Raw genomic sequence first — 21,328 nt, 5'->3', positions numbered from 1 at the left:
TTGTGGTTCTTCAGTTAACCACAGTTCCTACAGTGCACGCCCAGCTCAGTCATCATTCAGTGCGTTGCCAGCATAGAGTTCTTACCATGCTTTATCTCCACAGGGTTCCACATGCAACTATCCAGATCATCAGGGTCAGCAGCTCTGTCAGAGGAGAAGTAGTTTTGAGTGCAGGGACATGAGTCATCTCAAGACAGATTCCCCAGACGGTTGAGTTGGGTCCCATAGCAAAGTTCTCAGCCTATGATTTTAGCACTAGCAGTTGCACCACCCGCACAACTAGCTCAACAAAGTTCTCGAACTGTCTGTCCATCTAAGGGTGAAATTCTATGCTCAACTCAACTCGAGTACCTAACTCATGATGTTCTCTCCAGAACCACGATGTAAACTACGTACCCCTATCAGAGATGATGGATACCAGCATGCCATGAAGCCTGACAATCTCGCGTATATAAACTCGAGCTATCTGCTCAGATGAATAAGTAGTCACCATCGGAATGAAATGAGCCGACTTGGTCGACCTATCCACAATCACCCAATCAGCATCAAACTTCCTCTGAGTCCGTGGAATCCCAAGAACAAAATCCATAGTGATCCGCTACCATTTCCACTCCAGAATCTCTAGCTTCTGAAGCAATACACCTGATGCTCATATTTCACCTGCTGACAATTTAGGCACCGAGCTACATACTCTACTATGTCCTTCTTCATCCTTCTCCACCAATAATGCTGCCTCAAGTCCTGATACATCTTCGCGGCACCTAGATGAATAGAGCACCGCAAACTATGAGCCTCCTAGAGAATCGACTCACGCAAACCATCTACATTGGCCACACATAGCTTGCCTTGCATCTGCGATGCACCATCATTTCCAATAGTGACCTCCTTAGCATCACCATACTGAATCGTGTCCTTAAGGACAAACAGATAGGGTTCATCATAGTTACACTTTTTGATGCGATCATGAAGAGAAGTCTGAGAAACCACACAAGACAAAACTCGACTCGGCTCATCCAATCTAACAAACTGGTTGGCCAAGGCCTGAACATCCAATGCTAATGGCCTCTCCGTTGCTGGTAGATATGCTAGACTGCCCAAACCCTCCGCCGTACAACTCAAGGCATATGCCACAACATTTGCCTTCCTAGGATGATATAGAATGGCGATATCATCGTCCTTAAGCAACTCTAACCACCTTCGCTGACACAAGTTAAGATCCTTCTGTTTGAACAAATGCTGCAGACTCCGATGATCGATGTAGATCTCACAAGGGACACCATACAAATAGTGCCGCCAAATCTTCACACCATGAATAATAGCTGCTAACTCAAGGTCATGGATAGGATAGTTCTTCTCATGCACCTTCAGCTGTCTAGACACATAGGCAATCAACCTACCGTCCTGCATCAAAACCATGCCGAGACTAATGTGCAACGCATCATAATACACAGTATAAGACCTCTAACATGTAGGAAATACCAATACTGGGACTGTAGTCAAAGCAGTCTTGGGCTTTTGAAAGCTCTCCTCACACTTCTTTATCCACCTGAACGAAGCACCTTTCTGGGTCAATCTAGTTATAGGTGCTGCAATAGATGAGAAGCCCTTTACAAATCGAAGGTAATACCCCGCCAAACTAAGAAAACTCCGGATCTTCGTAGCCGAGGACAGTCTGGGCCAACTCTGCGTTGCTTTAATCTTTTTTGAATTTACCTTGGTCCCCTCACTAGACACTACATGGCCCCAAAATTCCACTGAATCAGGAAATAATTCACACTTTGAAATTTTTGCATATAACTTCTTTTCTCTCAAGGTCTGAAGCACATTTCTCAAGTGCTACTCATGATCTTCCCAACTTTGGGAGTACACCAAAATGCCTTCAATAAACACAATAATTAATAATTCGAGATAGGGTTGGAATACACTGTTCATCAAGTGCATAAACAATGCTGGGGTGTTGGTCAGCCCAAAAGACATCACAAGGAACTCGTAGTGACCATACCGAGTCCTGAACACATTCTTCGGGATATCTATCTCCAAAATCTTCAATTGATGATAGCCTGAACTCAAGCCAATCTTGGAGAACACTTTAGCACCCTGTAACTGATCAAATAGGTCATCAATACAAGGCAATGGATACATGTTCTTCACTATAACCTTGTTCAAATGGCGATAATCAATACACATGCGCATAGAAATATCCTTATTCTTTACAAACAATATGGGAGCACCCCAAGGCGACATTTTGTGCCGAATGAAGCCCTTATCAAGCAACTCCTACAACTGCTCCTTTAACTTCTTCAACTCTAGTGGAGCCATACGATATGGAGGAATAGAGACGGGCTGAGTGCTCGGTAACAAATCAATACCAAAGTCGATATCCCTGTCGAGTAGCATGACCGGAAGATCTACCAAGAATACATCTGGATAATCCCTCACTATCGGAACTGACTCGACGGTAGGAGTATCAACACTGACATCTCTCACATATGCTAGATACACTTCACATCCCTTATCAACCATCCGCTGAGCCTTTAGAAATGAAATAACTCTGCTAGGAGTGTAATCTAAAGTAGTTCTCCACTATAACCGTGGTAATCCTGGCATAACTAACATCATAGTCTTGGTGTGATAATAAAGAATAACATGATAGGGCGACAACCAGTCATGCCCAAAATAATATCAAAGTCTACCATACTGAGCAATAATATATCGACTCTGGTCTCAAAACCACTAAGAACAACCAAACACGACTAATACACACGATCAACAACAATAGAATCTCCCACAGGTGTAGACACATATATAGGAGAACTCAAAGAATCACGGGATATGCCCAAATATAGAGCAAAATAAGATGACACATATCAATAAGTGGAGCCTAGATCAAATAAGATTGATGCATCTCTATGACAAACCAGAACAATACTTGTGATGATAAAGTCGGATGCAACTGCCTCCATCCTAGCAGGAAGAGCAAAATATCTAGCCTGGCCTCCCCCTCTAGGGTGACCTCTATCTGCCCAACCTCCACCTCGAGCAGGCTGTGCAGGTGGAGTGGTAGCTGGTGCTATAACCATAGCTTGAGGGCTTGGTGGAGGATACGAACCCTAAGTAGTTTGTGGTGGTGCACCCCTCCTGAGTCTGGGGCAATCCCTCAGCATATGACGAGTGTCACCAAACTTAAAACAAGCTCTCAAAAGACATGACAGCTGTGGCTAGCTCGAGCCTGATTGATTGTACTGACCGCTGAAAGCACCCCGCGTAGGAGGTGCTCTAGAAAATGGAGATGCAACATAGGGAGCCTGAGGCCTAGGAGTGGCTGGAATAACACTAGCAGCTGGAAGTGTTGAATGAACAGGGAAACTTACATAGCCCCTACCATGACGAGCTGTAGCTGGGGCACAAGTACCACTATATGTGCCAGACTCTCGATACCTCTTGACCTCTCTTTCTTCTCTCTCCCAAGTCAGCATACCATCCAATCTCCTAGTAATCCCTACTACTTGCTGGTATGCGATGTCCATCTCCAACTCTCGGGCCATGCTAAATCTAATACTAGGGTTGAGCCCCTCAATAAATCGACGGACCCACTCTCAAACAATAACAACCAAGGCTGGTCATGCCTAGCTTAATTACTAAACCAAAACGCATACTCCGACACGGTCATAGAACCCTAGCGTAACTACTAAAACTTTGCACACCATGCATCTTTAAGACTGGGGAACATACTCCCTCAAGCACATATCTGAGAACTGAGTCCGATTGAGTGAAGCTGCCTTGACCGGACTACCCAACTCATATGCTCGCCACCACTGATAAGCCACTCCCTTAAGCTGGAACATAGTGAAAGAAACCCCACTAGACTCTACAATACCCATGTACGGAAGATATAATGACACTCCTCAAGAAAACCCTAGGCATCCTTTGACTCCAAGCCACTGAAAGTAGGAGGGTGGTACTTCTTGTACCTCTCGAGCCTGAGCTTCTCCCCCTCAGAAATTGCTACCCTATCCTCGAGATGAACTAGGGCTACCAGCTGCACTGGTATGACCTCTAGAGCCTGGTCGACCTGAACCCGCTGCTCTAGGGTACAGACTATGGGAGTCTGTACTCCTCCCGCTGCCTGAGATAGGGTAGGAGCAAGTGGGATCAACCCGGCCGAGGCTAAAGTGTTGAACATGCTTAGAAACTGGGCAAGGGTCTCTTAGAGAGCTGGTGCAGTATCAGGCGTCTCATGTGCCTGCGCTCCAACTGGAGCTACTAGTGGCTCCTCTGTAGCAACTCGTGCGAATGATCTAGCTGCACCACGTGGACGTCCTTGACCTCTACCTCGGCCACGACCTCTTGCGACTCTAGCAGGGGGCGTGAATGTCTGGTCAACTGATCTACTTGTACGTGTCCTCACCATATGTAAGGGAATAGAAAGACAGAAGTTTAAAATCCCGAAGTCAACAATTTTGCATGACAATGAATCAAAGAAGTGAAGCCTTTCCTAACAGTTCCAAAGCCTCCCGAAGATAAGTACAAACGTCTCTGTACCGATCCGCGAGACTCTACTAAGCCTGCTAGTGACTCATAACACCTATGAACCTAGAGCTTTGATACCAACTAGTCTCTAAGACTAGGTAAGCCTAACAAGCATGCAGAATAATTGAAATAATAGTCTAAAAGCTCAAAATGCCAACATCCGTATAAAGTAAAAGTAGAATGCACTCCTAAAACCCAGTAAGAAATAAGTCACAAGCTCTAGATTCAAAGTTGCACAGTCATATACATCACTCTATATCAAGAACATAAAGAAACAAGGAAAAGACGGGATAGAAGGGGACTCCAAGGCATACAGATACGGGCATGTGTACCTTGAAGTCTCTGATGAGCAGGTCACTCCATACATAATCACCGAGGCTGATAAGATGTACCTGGATCTGCACAAAATATGTGCATAAGGGTAGTATGAGTACATCATAATGGTACCCAGTAAGTGCCAAGCCTAACCTCAATAGAGTAGTGACGAGGTCAGGTTAGGCCCCTACTGGAAATAATAATATACAAGGCAGATGATATAATAAAATTACAAGGAAGTGAAACAATAAGAATATACAGAATATAGCCACGTGGAGTCAAAGTAAAGGAACTGCAACACGAAAAGAAGCAAGAACCTTTCAGGTTAAGGAAACAACAACAAACAAAACAACAAATAGAGGAAATCAACAAGGGCACTCTCGAGGTACCGCCTCGCAGTTCCAAAAGTAAAAATATCTCACAGTCTTTTCTTATATCACCGCGGGAGCCTTTATAATTAGTTTTGAAAATCATTTTCCCAAAATAACATCCCGAATTTTAGCCCACCTTATCACATTGCATGACTTCTAGTAGTTTCCCTACTAGCCACGCGTTTCAAGACCATCTTATCTCACCGCATGCGTTTCAACATCCAGACCTTATACCACCGCATGCGTATCAATAATCACAACGGCACGACAGAAACCTCGTGCAAACAATAATACCCACACAACAAAACCTCGTGCAACAACCAATCAATCACCTCAAAAATAATCAGAGAAACCAAAATATAACAACTGAAATAATGATATCTTAAGGATAGAAATTTTAAGCAAAGAATCCCACAGTTAAATAATGAATATGGAATAAAGAAAGCAGGTAATTCAACAAAATGTGTAGTAAAAGATGCAAATAAGAGATAAGACAAGTAGACATGTGAAACTTGGCTAAACATGATGACTATACATGCTAAAGTAACTCGGTTAAGGCATAAAAAGGAAACTACTTAGCAAAAACCAAAATTTCAACATTTAGCCCGTGTATGCACTCGTCACCTTGCGTACACGACCCTCACATATCACAAATTGTCACAACAGTACCAAATCATAAGGGGAGTTTCCCCCACATAAGGTTAGACATGTCACTTACCTCATACCACACTCAATCAATCAATAAGAAGGCCTTTCCCTTGATTTTCCGACTCCGAACGGCTCAAATCTAGCCAAAAATAATTACATACTATAAATATAACTATAGGAAACTAATCTAAATAATGAAATTATTATTTTAGCAAAGAATTGGAAAATTGCCCCAAAAAGTCAACCCGGGTCCGCATCTCGGAACCCGACAAAAATCACAAAACTTGATCACCCATTCGATATCGAGTCCAACCATAAAAGAATTATCCAAATCCGACTTCATTTAGCCTTTCAAAACCCAAAACCTGGTCTAAGAACTTCTACACTTTTTCCACCCAAAATCTCTGATTACATGATGAAATTAATGATAGATTAGTGGAACTTAATCAAAAATAGGTTAAGAATCCTTACCCCAACACTTTCTCTGAATATCTCTCAACATCGCGCCTCAATCTGAGCTATGAAGTCCAAATGGCGAAAAATGACAAAAACCCTCGATTTTGATACTTAAATCTACTGCCCAGATATCCCTTCTTCAAGAACGCGGAAATTGCCTAGCGTTCGCGAAGCACAAAATGCTTTTGGTCCAAATTTCCTCTTACGCGAACTCGGGGGTCCACTCGTGAATGCGATGACTAGTGATTCCAGGCCTCCGCAAATGTGGGGCCTTACTTGTGAATGTGTAGGCCAACGCGTGAGGTCCAGCCAACCGCTTCTCTTCTTTGCAAACGCGTAACCCAGTCCGCGATCGCATATCACAAAGTCCTGGCCCTTCGCGAACCCGAGGCCATCTTCACAAACACGAAGGGTCAATTTCCAGAATATATCTGAAGACTCTAGGCAAATGCGAGAGCATCACCGCGAACACGTAGAAAGACACTAGAACTAAAAAAAACCAGCAACTTCAAAAATTCTTCATGGTTCCGAAATGTGCCGAACATAGTTTGAATCATACCCGAGGCCCCTGGGACCTAAACTAATTATACCAACAAGTCCTAAAATATCATATGAACTTAGTCGAGCCTTCAAATTACATCAAACAACGCTAAAACCATGAATTGCGCATTGATTCAACCCTAATGAACTTTTGAACTTTTAACTTCCACATCTGCTGCCAAAACCTATTCCAACTTACGGACCTATTCCAACTTCCGGAATTGAAATCCAATTTTACAAAAGTCCTAAATGTCATTATGGACATATTCCAATGTCCGGTAAAAAAGTCCTGCTGTATCAAAAAGTTCACTCCCGGTCAAACATTTTAAAAATCTCCTAACTTTCCAACTTTGGCCAATTAACGCCGAAATGACCTACGGTCCTCCAAATCAACATCCGGACATGATTCTAAGACCAAAATCACCCTACGGATCTATTGGAACAGTCAAAACTCCATTCCGGAGTTGTCTTCACACAAGTCAAACTATGGTCAACTCCTACGACTTTAACTTTCAATTTAGAAACTATGTGTCCCGTTCCACTCCGAAACTCTCCTAAACCCGACACCAAGAACCCCGACAAGTGAAGTAACCATATTATGAAACATAGGGAGCAAAAAATAAGGGATCGAGGCTAATACTCTCAAAACGATCGACCGGGACGTTACAGGTATGGATCATTCCAATGGCTAAAAACCTCTAAATCCACGCCCTTGACTTGACCGATTATCAAACCTTTTGTTTGACAGATATGGTTGAAAATGACTCCTGGATTGTCTCTGGTCTGCATCAAAATCACTCTTAAAATTTTAAAGATTACGATCATGATTTTGGTCTTTGAAAGACACCGAAGAATCCAACTGATAATCTTCAATCCTAATTTTGGATTCATAACGATTATGGACATATATGGTTGCTTGAAATTCCAATGGACTCTACTTCAGCTTCCTTGACTCATCGAAACTTCAGGGATTGAGACCCTTGGTAAACACTTTCACTACTCATTCATCTGGTACCACTAGCAACAACATTTTCTCCTTTTTGAACCAGATCACGAACTCTCATAGCAACTCTGAATCTCCTTAAGTGGTTCTAAGTATATTTGTTTTCCTAGCTTTAACTTGCCTTGCCCCAATGTGTGCTTTGATAAAAGGATCAAGTGAGTGTTCATGTAAAAGAGAATACCATGTTAAAGCCCCTTTGGTTAAGGTTTTTCCAAATTTCTTTAGTAGTTCGATCTCATGCAGATCCAAATCATTTACCTTCACCACTGTGGTGTAGATTGCGATGTGATCCCGTGGATCTGATGTTCCATCGTATTTTGGAGTATCCGATATATTTAATTTCTTTGGAATTAACTCTGGAGACGCACTTGTTTTGAATGACAACTGAGTGTACTTCTTTAAGTCCGGACCCTTCAGGACCGTAGGCGCCCCCGGGATCCGATCCATCCGAGCGTAGAATTCTTTATTATTTGGATCCATTCGAGGAATTATTTCTCTCATGAACCTCATGACCTCGGTCTTAAAATGATCATCTGTGTTTTTTTTTTCGGACCCGCTGCCTGCATTGCCCGCATTGCCTACATTTCCTGCTTGGTTGTTATTCGATCTGAACTCCTCCCTTGAAGCAACGTTACCAGTTCTTGGAGCTATTTGATTTATTAGCACATCGGAAGGGTTCGAACTCCACAATTGGAATTATTTGAAGCAACCGATAACACTTGCTGGATTTTAGCCATTATTCGGTCCTGTCTTGAGAGATTATTCATGATTTCTCTTTGTTGTACTCTCAAATCTTTTACAATATCGGCAACGGGTTCATCATCCATGTCATTAGGGGTAGGACTCCTCGCCTATTGGGAATTTCTTTTTACCCGATTAGGAGTTGACTCATTCCCATAGATACGTGTTTCACTGGGTAAATCATCATGTTGGTCTCCATCATGGAAGTTGTCCACATGCTTATTGTTGTTGTTTGTTCCAACATTGAGCGAATTGTTGATATTATTAGGTGCCATAGCTATTTTATTCTTACAAAAGATAAAACTTCAAAGTGCATTAGTAAAAGATGAACAAATCAATGTAATACCACATTTGCCTAAGCCCCATGGTGGGAGCCAAACTGTTTACCCGCAAATAGCTACAGTTAAATTTGTAACTGTCACGACCCAAAATCCCAACCATGGGGCCGTGCTCCTAACATCCAATTGCTAGGCAAGCCAATGTTAGCTAATTAATTAACTAGTTTTTAACAATTTAAAAAGCAAAACATTGATAATTTAAAACTGAAATACTCTGAAATGCATTTGATAAATAGAATAGTAATGTAATCTAAACATATCCTAGAAATCCGGAGTCATTAGTATATGAGCAACTAGAATACTATAAACATGGTCTAAAATAAAGTACACATGTCTGAAACTAGATAAACAATAAAAGCAGGGTAGAACGGGAGTTCAAGGACTGCGAACGCCATGCGGATCTACCTCGAGTCTCTTGTGAAAGTCGGATTCGAGCACTCTCCACTACGCGCTGCTAGGACCAACACCAAAATCATCATATGAAGTGCAGAAGTGTAGTATGAGTACAATCGACCCCATGCACTCTATAAGTGTCGAGCCTAACCTCGACGAAGTAGTGACGAGACTATGACATGACACTCACTATAAACCTATACGAATAATAATAAAGGAATGCAGAAATATAAATAAAGCAGTAAACTCATAGGGACGAGGCCCAAAGGTAAACTAACAGAAGGCTCCAGAATAACATCATCTTAGCATACTCATAACACAGTAGGAATAGAACATTATAGCTATAACCATTTCCACATATCATACTCTGTTGCGGCGTGCAACCCGATCCTAACATTTATCATAATATCTGTTGTGACGCAAAGCTCGATCATCATATCAATATCTGTTGTTGCATGAAACCCGATCCCATTATCCATTAATTTCAACATTGTTGTGGCGTGCAACCCATTTCCGTTAGCAACTACTTAGCATGAACAACTCAACACAACCAATAAAGTAATCTCAACACAAAAGGTACAAAAGCGTATAGAGCACCAAGGATATACTAGTACAACAGAGGATAACCAATACCTCATACTCACAAACTTCAATAATTCATTAATACAAGAATAGCTAAAAGGACTCACACAATTGGGTATAACATAATAAAGTGCAACAAGTTAGGTAAAAGCAATAAAGGCATATAAATGCATGAAATTGTGAAAATATCCAACTAGTACAGGTGAAAGCATATAGCGGGTAGGAAAATATTGATCTAGGAATAAGTAACAAGAACAAGCAACTGTTGAATGACAGATAACAAATAAGACATAAATAACAGTTAATGACATGTAGTAATCAAGACAAATAATGAGACATTACATGATATAACTGATAACATAAAGGTAAACAAACCAACCCGCATGCTTTAGCCCATGAAAACGCATATACACTCGTCATCACGCATATACCTCATTGCTACATGTAATTCACACAGCAAATAGACCAAACAGGTTCCATTTCCTTCAAGTCAAGGTTAAACACGATACTTACCTCCTTCTGCACATAAATCAATACTAAACCATGGCTTTTCCTTTAGAACAAGCCTCCACACCAACCAAATCTATCCAAATATCATTTATACAATTCAAAATATGCTTTAGAAATTATCCACGAAAAAAGGTTCAATCTTTATCTAACTTGAAAAAGTCAACAAAAGTCAAACCCGGGGCCGCTTGGTCAAAATCTGAGATTCGGACCAAATCCTGATTACCCATTCACCCCGAGCCTGGTTATGTGATTCGTTTCAAAATTCGACCTTAATTTGAGGTCTAAGTCCCAATTTTATAAAATCCCTAAATTCTACCCAAAACCCCTAATTTCTACCATGAAATTCCTAGATTTGATGTTAAAAACTCATGATTGAGCCCCCAACACATGCTCACAAATGCGATCACTTAACTCTAAAAGTGAAGCTCGCAAATGCGAGCCAGACCTTGCAAATGCGAGATCTTCAACTAAACACTAGCAACTGAAATGCACCAGCTATTCCGAATCATCAGAAACTCACCTGAGCCCCTCGGGCTCCAAACCAAACATGCACACAAGTATAATAACATCATACAAACTTGATCACTACCACAAATCAACAAAATAACATTGAATAACAAGAATTGATCCTTAAAACTTAAGATTTCAACTTGAAAACTCAACTCTCATAAGTTTTCACATAACATGCTAAAATGCACTCAGGTCACCTAGGACCCCAACCAAACATGCATACAAGTCCAAAAACATCATACGAACCTACCGATATCGTCAAAACACCGATCCGAGGTTATTTATCCAAAAAGTTTACCATAGTTACCTCTAGCCTCATTTTAAGTCAAAATCACATTTTCATCAAAATTTTACAAAATAGCTTTTCGGAAAATAACATGGACTATGCACGCAAATCGATAAACATCAAATGAAGCTATAAGAGGTCTCGAAACATAAAAATAATGGCTAGTACTTAAAATGACCTATCGGGTCATCACATTGCCCACCTCTAAAAGAAACGTTCGTCCTCAGACAAATAGAGAAAAGTACCTGGACTGGCAAAAGGTAGGATATCTACTCTGCATATCGGAATTGGACTCCCACATAGACTCCTGAATTGCCTGACCTCTCCATTGCACTTTCATAGAAGGAAAACTCTTAGATCTCAATTTGCGAACCTGCCAGTCTAGAATAGCTACTGCTATTCCTTATAGGTCAGGTTTTCATCAAGCTGCACCGTGCTAAAGTCCAAAACATGTAATCTATCCTTACGGTGTTTCTGAAGCATGGAGACGTGATATACCGGATGTACACCTGCTAGGCTCGGAGGAAATGCAAGCCTATAAGGAACCTCCCCAACTCTCTCCAAGATCTCGAACAAGCCAACAAACCTCGGGCTCAACTTGACCTTCTTCCCAAATTGCATCATGCCCTTCATAGGCGACACTAAGAGAAGAACTTTCTCACCTACCATGTAAGCTACATCTCAAACTTTTCGGTTCGCATAACTCATCTTCCTGGACTGAGTTGTACGAAATTGCTCCTGGATCACCTTAATCTTCTCCATAGCATCATCGACCAAAGTAGTCCCCAACCATCTAGCCTCTCGGGCTCAAACCAACCAATCGGTGAATCACATCACCTCCCATATAAGGCGTCATACGGGGCCATCTGGATGAACGACTGATAGTTGTTGTTGTAGGCGAACTCTGCTATATGTAAGAATGGGTCCCATGAACCTCCAAAATCAATAACAAAGGGCGCAACATGTCCTCTAAGTTCTAAATAGTATGCTCAAACTGTCCGTCTGTCATAGGATGAAATGCTATACTCAACCCCACTTGTGTGCCCAACTTATGCTGCACGACTCTCCAAAAATGCGATGTGAATGGCATGCCTCGGTCAGAAATGATGGAAATGGAAATGTCGTGCAGGCGGATAATCTCCCAAACGTATATCTAAGCCAATCGTTCTGAAGAATAGGAAGTCATCACTGGATTGAAGTGTGCGAACTTAGTCAATCGGTCCATAATAACCCAGACTGTGCCATATTTACTCAAGGTTTATGGTAAGCCTACTACAAAATCTATAGTGATGCTCTCCCACTTCCACACTGGTATCTCCAATATTTGAGTCAACCCACTTGATTTCCGATGCTCCTACTTCACCTGTTGACAATTCAAACACCGAGATACATAAGCAACAATATCTTTCTTCATTCTCTACCACCAATAGTATTGTTTCAAGTCACGGTACATCTTCGTAACACCTGGGTGAATAGAATAGCCCGAACTATGAGCCTCCTCAAAGATCAACTCTCTCAACCCATCAACATTAGGAACAAAACTCTGGCCTTGAAGCTGCATAACACCATCATCTCCAATCACAACCTCCTTAGCATCACGCCGATGCATTGTGTCCTTCCACACCAACAAGTGAGGATCTTCAAATTAGAGAGCCTTAATACGCTCCAACAATGAGGACTATGCCACAACACAAGCAAGAACGGGGCTAGGCTCTGAAATATCCAATATCACAAGTTTATTGGCCAAGGCCTGAACATCAATAGCTAGTGGCCTCTCCACTACCGGTAAATATGCCAAATTGCCCATGCTCTCAGCCTTCCTACTTAATGCACTAGCCACTACAATAGCCTTCCCCGGATGATAGAATATGATGATATCATAGTCTTTCAACAACTCTAACCCTCTATGCAGCCGCAAATTAAGGTCCTTCTGCTTGAATAGGTGCTGGAGACTCTCATAGTCAGTATAGACCTCACATGGAACGCCGTAAAGATAGTGTTGACGACCAATTTTGACCCTTCCTTTTAAAATTAATTAATTTATACTTAATAATTTACAATGAATGTTTTGAAAATATTTTCTATCAATAATACTTATTTTACAAAATTGAATAGGTATTAGTTTTGAAATTACTAACCTAGTACTAACATTATGTAATTATAAATATACTTACTACTTTGAGGCAATTTCTAAAATACACCATCTAGGCTTTGCATTAGTTTCATGAATTATTTCTCAAATTCTGACTAATTAGATTATTATGTTCAAATTAGTGTTATAATTTAGAAGACAAACTATTTCATAAATAATTAATTATAATAATTAGTAGCATGTTTGTAATTATATTTTTACTATATATTATTGAAAATAATTAAGTTTATTTAAATTAATTTTAAATGGGTTAGACGACCAAAAGTCTACAATTGCAAATCTCCAATTAAATACAAGATGAACATTTTTAAATTAATCTTGGCCCAATACCAGGCCCAACCCGAAAAGCACCCAGCCCAAACACCCATCTCTTTCCATCTCGATGATCCAAGTCCATCTCCTTAAACCAATCAGAGCATGCCACGCCACTCTCCTCTCTCACTAACAAAGAATGCACAATGAATCTAGACCATCGATCTATCAGATCAACGACCATCGCTTTATCCTCATTTTCATTAATTTTTAGTACTTTACTAGACTTGATCTCAGCCTTCCAAATCCAACAATCCAATGGCCATGGCTTTTTCATATTTTAATTCTTTAAAACCCAAATTATCAAGGCCATTAATCAATAGATCTGACGGCCCAAATCCTATCTCTCTTTATTAAACCTAGAGACAACTCCCAATACCCCTAACCCTAATCAGTCACTCTCAAACACTTAGCCGCCCCCTTTCCCTTATCTCATCTCTCAGACCCATCAATCACCCAAACCTTGCCCTAACTAGTGCAAGGTCATGAATCATGTCCAGAAAACATTCCTTCTACCTTCATTACCCCCGATTCTCGCTGAATCTTTACTCATTTTGCCTTTGAGACTCAAAACCCCAAATCCGAAAACCCTAAACTAAAGATGAAACTTTAAATCATCTGTGGTTTTCAAATCCATGGCATGTATGACCTTCCATTCTCCCTCTATACTACGAAACATATCACTTTCTATCCATTTTCGCTATTTAATCCCAATAGCCCTATTTGAAGAAATCAGGCCTAAAGGGTGAAACTTCAACTCACCAGATCTGCTCCTCCATCTTTTCAAATCAAAACGAGTCTGGGAAGCTAGCTGGCTTCAATGTTGGTATTCGACACCTTGAGGTCAAATTCGATGACATCTGGTTATTAGGGTTCTAACTAATGGTCTCTCGTACCTCATCGGTTAGCTTTCGCTTTCTTAAGTAAAATCTTTAATGATTTTCCCCTTTGTCTCTCTATCTTTACTCGACTATGCTAACATCATCAATTCATCATCACTCTCCACTACCATTTTGAATTCGCTAAAACCCCTAATGGCTCAATGACCACTATAAATAGGAGATTTTAATGTTCTCACCTAACATCTTCAACATACATAACTAATACACCTAGCTTTTTTTGAAAAATTGAAGATATAGTAGATTTTTGATTAAGCTTTTCATTTGAAGTTTTGAGTCTTTACTCAATCTGTACTTCTCTCTTTCATTTGGCTCTGAGTCCGTCGCTGGTAAAAAACTGAGCTTTTTTTCCTAAACGGCAAATATGAACACTTGTTTGGTTTGCTGCTCAAGAGGAGGTCAGTAAACCGCCACCCTCTCCTTTAATTGCTTCATTTAAAATCATGAACGTATTATTGTTCTCTTGGTTAAATGTTTAGTCTATAATATTTATTCAGCCTTTAATCGCTTATTATTTTCCTATGACTTGTTAATGATATATGATAGGTTGTTGTATTTGTTTAATGTTAACTAGGTTGCTGTATGACTTTAATGACCTCAATATCTGTATTAAACAGATTATGTGTTTAAGTTGTTTAACCTGATGATTTATCACATTTGCCTAAAACCTAAGACCTTTCTCTAATGTTTTGTTATAATCTTCATACTGCATTTTGAGTCTTGTTAATATCCTGTTACAGCTTTCATGCTCATCATGTTACAATTTGAGTTCTGTTAATGTCTTGTTGCAATTTTCATAATCTTCTTGTTGCATTTTGAGTGTTGTTACACTTAATGCTCTCTTATAACCTTCGTACTCATCATATTGTATCCTGAATTCTGTTCCACTTAATGTTCTATTATAAGCCCTTATGACTCATCATGTTTATGTTACCATGAGTTTTATATTCAGGTCCTGCTATGATCATCATGCTTAACATGTAGCACCCTTCTAAGTTATGCTTAACATGTAGCACCCTTCTAAGTTATGCTATCCTACTTAGGCTTTTCGGTTCATCATGCCATATCCTCCGAGTTCTATCATGCTATACTTAGGGTTGTTATTACAGTCTTCATGTTTAACATGCCATGTCCTTTAGGGTTCTGTCATTCTAAGCTTGGGATGTTATTAGATGGTTTTAGCTAGGGTATATATAGAATAAATAGGATAACCCTGCCTTACTAGGTTAAGGCTTATGAGGCCTGAGTGTTTAAAATGCTTTAATAAATGTTTATTAGCCCTTAAGTATCATTTGAGTCCTTATTATGAATGCTTTACATCTATGTCTAGCTGTTAGCTTGTAAACAGTCCTACTAGGATAGATCTTCTTTTGAATATCGGTAGTATTAGTCATGATCAGCCTATCTCCTGTGAGTCAGACTACAGCTGTGCCCAATTGATTATTAATGTAATTTGAATACGACTCCATCATGTCAACCAAGCCTGTGTAGCAGATTTAACTCTATTATGTGTAACATTTCCCCTATCCTTAACTACCCTAATGATACTGACAACCTGATTCTTCAATGTTTGGGACTCATCTTGCCTTCTAAAGTCATAATATTGATTGAAATCTCTATATGTGTGGAGTTTGGTATGGACTTTACTTATCCTTCATGTTCAAACACCGTTTTAAACCTATACTCGGTCTTTCTTTCCTTTGTTATTCTGGATTGAATTTGGTGTAAAGTGTTACACCCCATATTTTTATACGTGAAAGTACACCATAAATAAATTGATGAAAGCTCGGAAAAGTGATATTACATCCCGCATTTTCGTATGTTAAAATTTTATCGTAAGTTAATCGACGTAAGCTCAGGAATGAGATTATTTTCGAAGTTATAAGTATTATGCTATTTCAAACAAGGGATAAGTAAATTAGTGCAGGTGAGAGGGTGAACGAATCGAAAAAAATGAGTTTCGTCGAAGTTTAACATTTTGGAATAAAATACCATCCGAGCTATAATACTCAGTATTATGGACTAGTAACGTAAAAGGTACCACATAACCATGATAGTAAGGTGTATAAAGTCTGTTAAAAGTAAATGGTATTTTAAGTAAGTTGAGATAATTCTTAATTATATGGGGTATTGGTTAATGGGAAATTAACAAGTTATTAAGAAATTGGTGGATAATATTAATAATCTTTTGGATAACCTTGAACCCCAAAGTACCAGCAAGATTTGGGAAATTAAGTGAATCTTAACTCTCATTAAAAGGTGGCAATTTAAGAGAGTTTTTGTGGCTAAGTCACCACATAAGTGGGGCCAACACCCACCACAATTTAAAAGCCTATCTAAATCATTCAAGGAAATGCATCAGGCAACGTGAGTTACCTCTCAAAAGTGACTTCTCAAATTCAAAGAGACTTCAAAAATTCATACGAGATTGTATCTTAGCAACGTGAGATTTTACAGTTTTAAGGGAGTACTGTGCAATCATACTCAAGAATATCATACGGATTTTTCCCTACTCCGGTCGGTCTTGTCATCACGTGTTTTGTCGCGATTATCGTGTGTTGGAGGGATTGTCAAGAGAACCGGCACAAGTATGTTAAGGCTATCCCTTCTTTCCTTTTGGCATGATCCATACGATACAAACGAAATGAGAAAATGCACAACATCCATAAATGACTCTATTCATAGAAATGCTAAGAGATGCTTATGTTCTTGATTCCCCATGTGTCCTTTGTTCTATCATCTGTTCATGGGTCTTAGAAAAATATGTAAGTTAAAAAAAGTTTACTTCATGATCTTACTCAAAGGCATAATGATATTATGGCATTCCGATAGATTTTATTGACGTACTTCTCATGCATTGCATTCATTTATACATGTATATTGACAAGTGATTAGATGGAGTTATATACGCATATATATATGTATATTTATGTATATGGGATATGGGAAAAGGTTATGGCATTATATACACACCACCACCTGATCAGCTGGTATACGTTGATGATTTTGCCCACAGTGGCCGAGATGATATGATGGGATGCCCTCATAGGCTTGATGATGTTATGAACACATGTACCTATGCATGACATGACATTCATATGCATATGCATGGCACTATAAGTATTTTATAGTTTACAGAGTTATCCAGACTTACAGGTTGAGTCATTTACTCAATGTTCCTTTCACGTCTATTATTTACTAATTTTTATTCCTTACATATTCGGTACATTATCTGTATTGACGTTCCTTTTGCATGGAGATGCTGTGTTTCATGTCTGCATGTCCCGATAGACAGGTCGAGAGTCCTTCAAGTAGGCTATCAGCTCAGTAGAAGATGTTGGTGCGCTACATTTGCTCCGGAGTTACTTATTTGGTTAGTCTGATTTAGACATGTATTGATTGGTATGTCGGGGCCCTGTCCCAACCTTATGACGTTTATGTACTCTTACAGGCTTGTAGACATATGTCATGTATATGAAAGATTGTATGGCCTTGTCGGCCTATGTTCAGTGTAGGAGTGATTGTTTTGGCCTTATCGGCCCGTACGTCATATGTATAAGTCAGCATATTAGGTTGGGTCATTTTATGTCAAGTGTTCTCTCATGTTTTATTCTTGTTACCTCATATGGCCCTTCTGGCCAATTTACCTAAGTTGATGTAATGAGAAAGATATTTTACGTTGGTACTCGATTGAGTAAGGGCACCGGGTGCCCGTTACAGCCCATCGGTTTGGATCATGACATAAGAGAACTGTTATTGGTTGAATGCAATAACCTACTTGTGTATGGTCTAAATCTTTATTAATGATCTCAAGGATTCAAGTAATGTTATTAACCTAAGTGCATGCTCATCTGTGATCAATGTAAAGGCATTAGTTTATGTATCTTAAAGTTGTTATAATTTCAAACTATGTGCCTTATTTGTTAATGAGATGTGTGATTTCTATGTTCCAATTTTCAGCAATAACAGCATAAGTATTCTTGTTGTCATATGTGCTCAGAAGTCTAATTTTCAAAACCTGTACATATGTGTGCTTCACTTATTTAATGCTGAAGTATATGAATTGTTCTATGTGTCTATTTCTGTGTTATTTCGCTAAGGAATGTAGGCTCATGCGATAGGAAATGTCATATTTGGTAGTTTGAATTGAGAAGGCCTCATTGGCGTTCAAACCTATAGAGAAGATTCAGTCGTTAGCGGCTAAAGGTATTTGGGAGTAGAGTTTAACTCTAGGTTGGGATGCTTCCACAACACAAGCATTGCCATGGGCCTTGAGACCCTTGGGAACTTTGAAGAGTCGGAGGATTCAAAGGGGGCATCGACCTTGAGCAGAACTCTCTCCTTAGCCTTTAATTAATTGACACTAATGCTTTCTTTGGGTTTGTTTTTTAATGGCAACGAAAGGCAGTCAATGTGAATTATTCACTATACACAACATCCACATTAGCATGGTTCCCTTAGCATATAGGTTTTGATAGTAACTTTTTTTTAGTAATCCTTGCTTAGTATGATTCCCTTGGCATTTAAACACTGTCAGTTATTTCTTTAGTCTTTGTTTGAGAATTTCATACATGGACATGTATGCAACACTGTTATCCTAATGACCATCTCTCTTATTTTCTTTTGGCATGTACAATGATTTGGGCTTGTTTAGTTCTTTAAGAACTTAGGCCCAAGTCTAGCTCCACTTTGGTCCAATAGTCCGTCGTCACTCGTTATTTTCTACTGTTGGTCCTGTCCTCTAAGGCACAAACCTCCCAGAGTCATTCCTTTCCTTTCATCTCTTTACTTACAATTTTGTCATTCCTCAGTTGCACTATGTCATTGCTTATTGCTGTTTTATGTCTTTATATCTAATTTTGTATGTGACAAGTATATATTGGATTGAATGTTTATCCATACCTTTTAATTCATAGAATGACTTAGGCAAGCCTAAAGAGCTTAGTTTCATCCCCGCTAATCATAAATTGTTATTAATGTTGTCATGCTCCACTAACTCTTTTTTTAAAGATCCTTGAAGCCCAAAGGCTTAACGAAGGCAGCTGTCCTTCTTTCAAAAAAATTAGAATTGTCATGAATTTGATCTTTCTAAAAGGAATCAGCTATCTTCGAAAGATTAATTGTTGTCCTAAAATAAAGGCTTTCAAATAGTTTTCTACTTCAAAACCAAGGTATATCATAGGATCACTTGCATAACACTTTTTACCACGTTAGAATGACATGAACCTCCATGATTTAGAAAACAAAGTGCTTTAACTTGGCTTTCAATTTTTTCATGTACACAAACATTTCCATTTTTTGAAGTTCTTTTTTTAGCTTATATATACTAACATTAATTTCCTAAAGGCTTTTCTTTAAATCCATATTCTTTAAACCATACTCTCCCTTTGTAGAAATTATGTCCTAGTATATGGTAAGCTACTCTTTGAACACAAGTTAAGTTATAGTACAAATAAATAAAATTCAAATCTAGTCTAAGTCCTATGGAGCTACCTCAGGTAAATTTTAAGGGGCGCCTAACACCTTCTCCTTAGAAGAACAATAACCCTTACCCATAATCTCAAAGGTTAGCTGACCAATAAAGAATATAACATTTAGTAATTAAATAGGTACCCTAGTATACCTTTAAATATTAGGTAGCGACTCTCTATCATCAACAACAGAGAAACCTCAAGTTGAATCTTGTTTTGACTAGTGCAAAATAGGGTGCAACAACATGTCGACTCTAGTGGGGATCACACTTAGGTTTTGACCTTATCATACTTAAACTAAATTTGGCACTTAGATTTGTTGGTTGATGTTTTAGACTTCAATACCACACCGGGGGGGGGGGGAGGGGGATTTGTGTGGTACCCAATTTTCGCTTAACTTGATTATAGAAAGACCTAATTCTTCTTTGTGTTCCAACTACTACTGTTGCAGAATAATAAGTACAGAAAATAAAGAACACAAAGATTTTACATGGAAAATACCTGGATCAAAAGGTGAAAAAACCACGACCTACCTTCCAGTAGGATTTTCCCAAACTCTCCACTAAAATCACTAAGCCAAAAACTGCATTTAAAAAAATCTTTTGTAAACCTAGGATTAACTCTAATCCCATTGTGGCACACAACCTCAACTGTTGCCACAACTTTAAGTTAACTCTAACTTGAAAACTCTAAGTACCTAATACAATTGCTTCTAAATAAGCTAAAAGGTACAATGTAAAATCACCTACTACAATTGAACTAGAGTAAAAGATAAACACTTGGATTTGGTTCTTCTATCTGGTTCAAGTAGCTTCAGGATTGCACGCTTGAATGACACATAAATTGCTTGCAAAATTGCCTTTCTATTTTGCTCTCAATTCACGTTTAACTTATGCTTATGTGTATTACCTGTAAAAGAGAACAACACTAATATTTAAGGGGTTAGTAATTAGAGATTGACTAGGATACAAATGCTACTCTTCTATGATGGAAGAGTTCTAGTTGATCTCATACTCTAACTCTATCCATTTCTTAAACTGTGTTCTCTTTGTGTAAGGAGTCTTTCTCCTTATCCAATATGCAAACTTTTCGATCATCATTAGGAGATATTACTTCTGATAAGTTAGATTTATCTCCTTCACGTGCATCTCACATGTTTGGGTTGATCACGACTGTGCTTCACAGGATGGACCTGGTCCATGTCTGAGTTCATTTGTCAGTCTTCAAAACTTCATATTTACTTGGGCCAACAAATTCCCCCATTTTGATGA

At 39.2% G+C, this 21,328-nt stretch overlaps 1 protein-coding gene across 1 annotated transcript; it reads right to left on the bottom strand.

The window, feature by feature from the left end:
• Positions 1-795: 795 nt before the first annotated feature.
• LOC138868953 (uncharacterized) lies at positions 796-2,244 on the bottom strand. Its single transcript, XM_070146534.1, has 3 exons — positions 2,003-2,244; positions 1,480-1,546; positions 796-1,401 (listed from the first exon to the last, which is right to left on the bottom strand). The coding sequence occupies exons 1-3, from the start codon at positions 2,242-2,244 to the stop codon at positions 796-798; spliced, it is 915 nt and encodes a 304-aa protein (XP_070002635.1).
• Between the last annotated feature and the right edge of the window lie 19,084 nt (positions 2,245-21,328).

The sequence above is a fragment of the Nicotiana sylvestris genome, chromosome 5 (genome assembly GCF_000393655.2).
Source record: "Nicotiana sylvestris chromosome 5, ASM39365v2, whole genome shotgun sequence".
Classification (NCBI taxonomy): domain Eukaryota; kingdom Viridiplantae; phylum Streptophyta; class Magnoliopsida; order Solanales; family Solanaceae; genus Nicotiana; species Nicotiana sylvestris.
Note: the sequence above shows the minus strand (reverse complement) of the source record. Positions and strands in the feature narration are given on the sequence as shown.

What these genes read in the sequence shown, in the direction of transcription:
- LOC138868953 (XM_070146534.1), bottom strand. Translation starts at nt 2,244, where the DNA reads ATGTCGCCTTGGGGTGCTCCCATATTGTTTGTAAAGAATAAGGATATT. An exon ending in AAGAATGTGTTCAGGACTCG is followed by an intron (nt 1,547 to 2,002) that starts GTATGGTCACTA and finishes TGCTTCGTTCAG; the next exon opens with GTGGATAAAGAAGTGTGAGG. An exon ending in TGACTACAGTCCCAGTATTG is followed by an intron (nt 1,402 to 1,479) that starts GTATTTCCTACA and finishes GTTTTGATGCAG; the next exon opens with GACGGTAGGTTGATTGCCTA.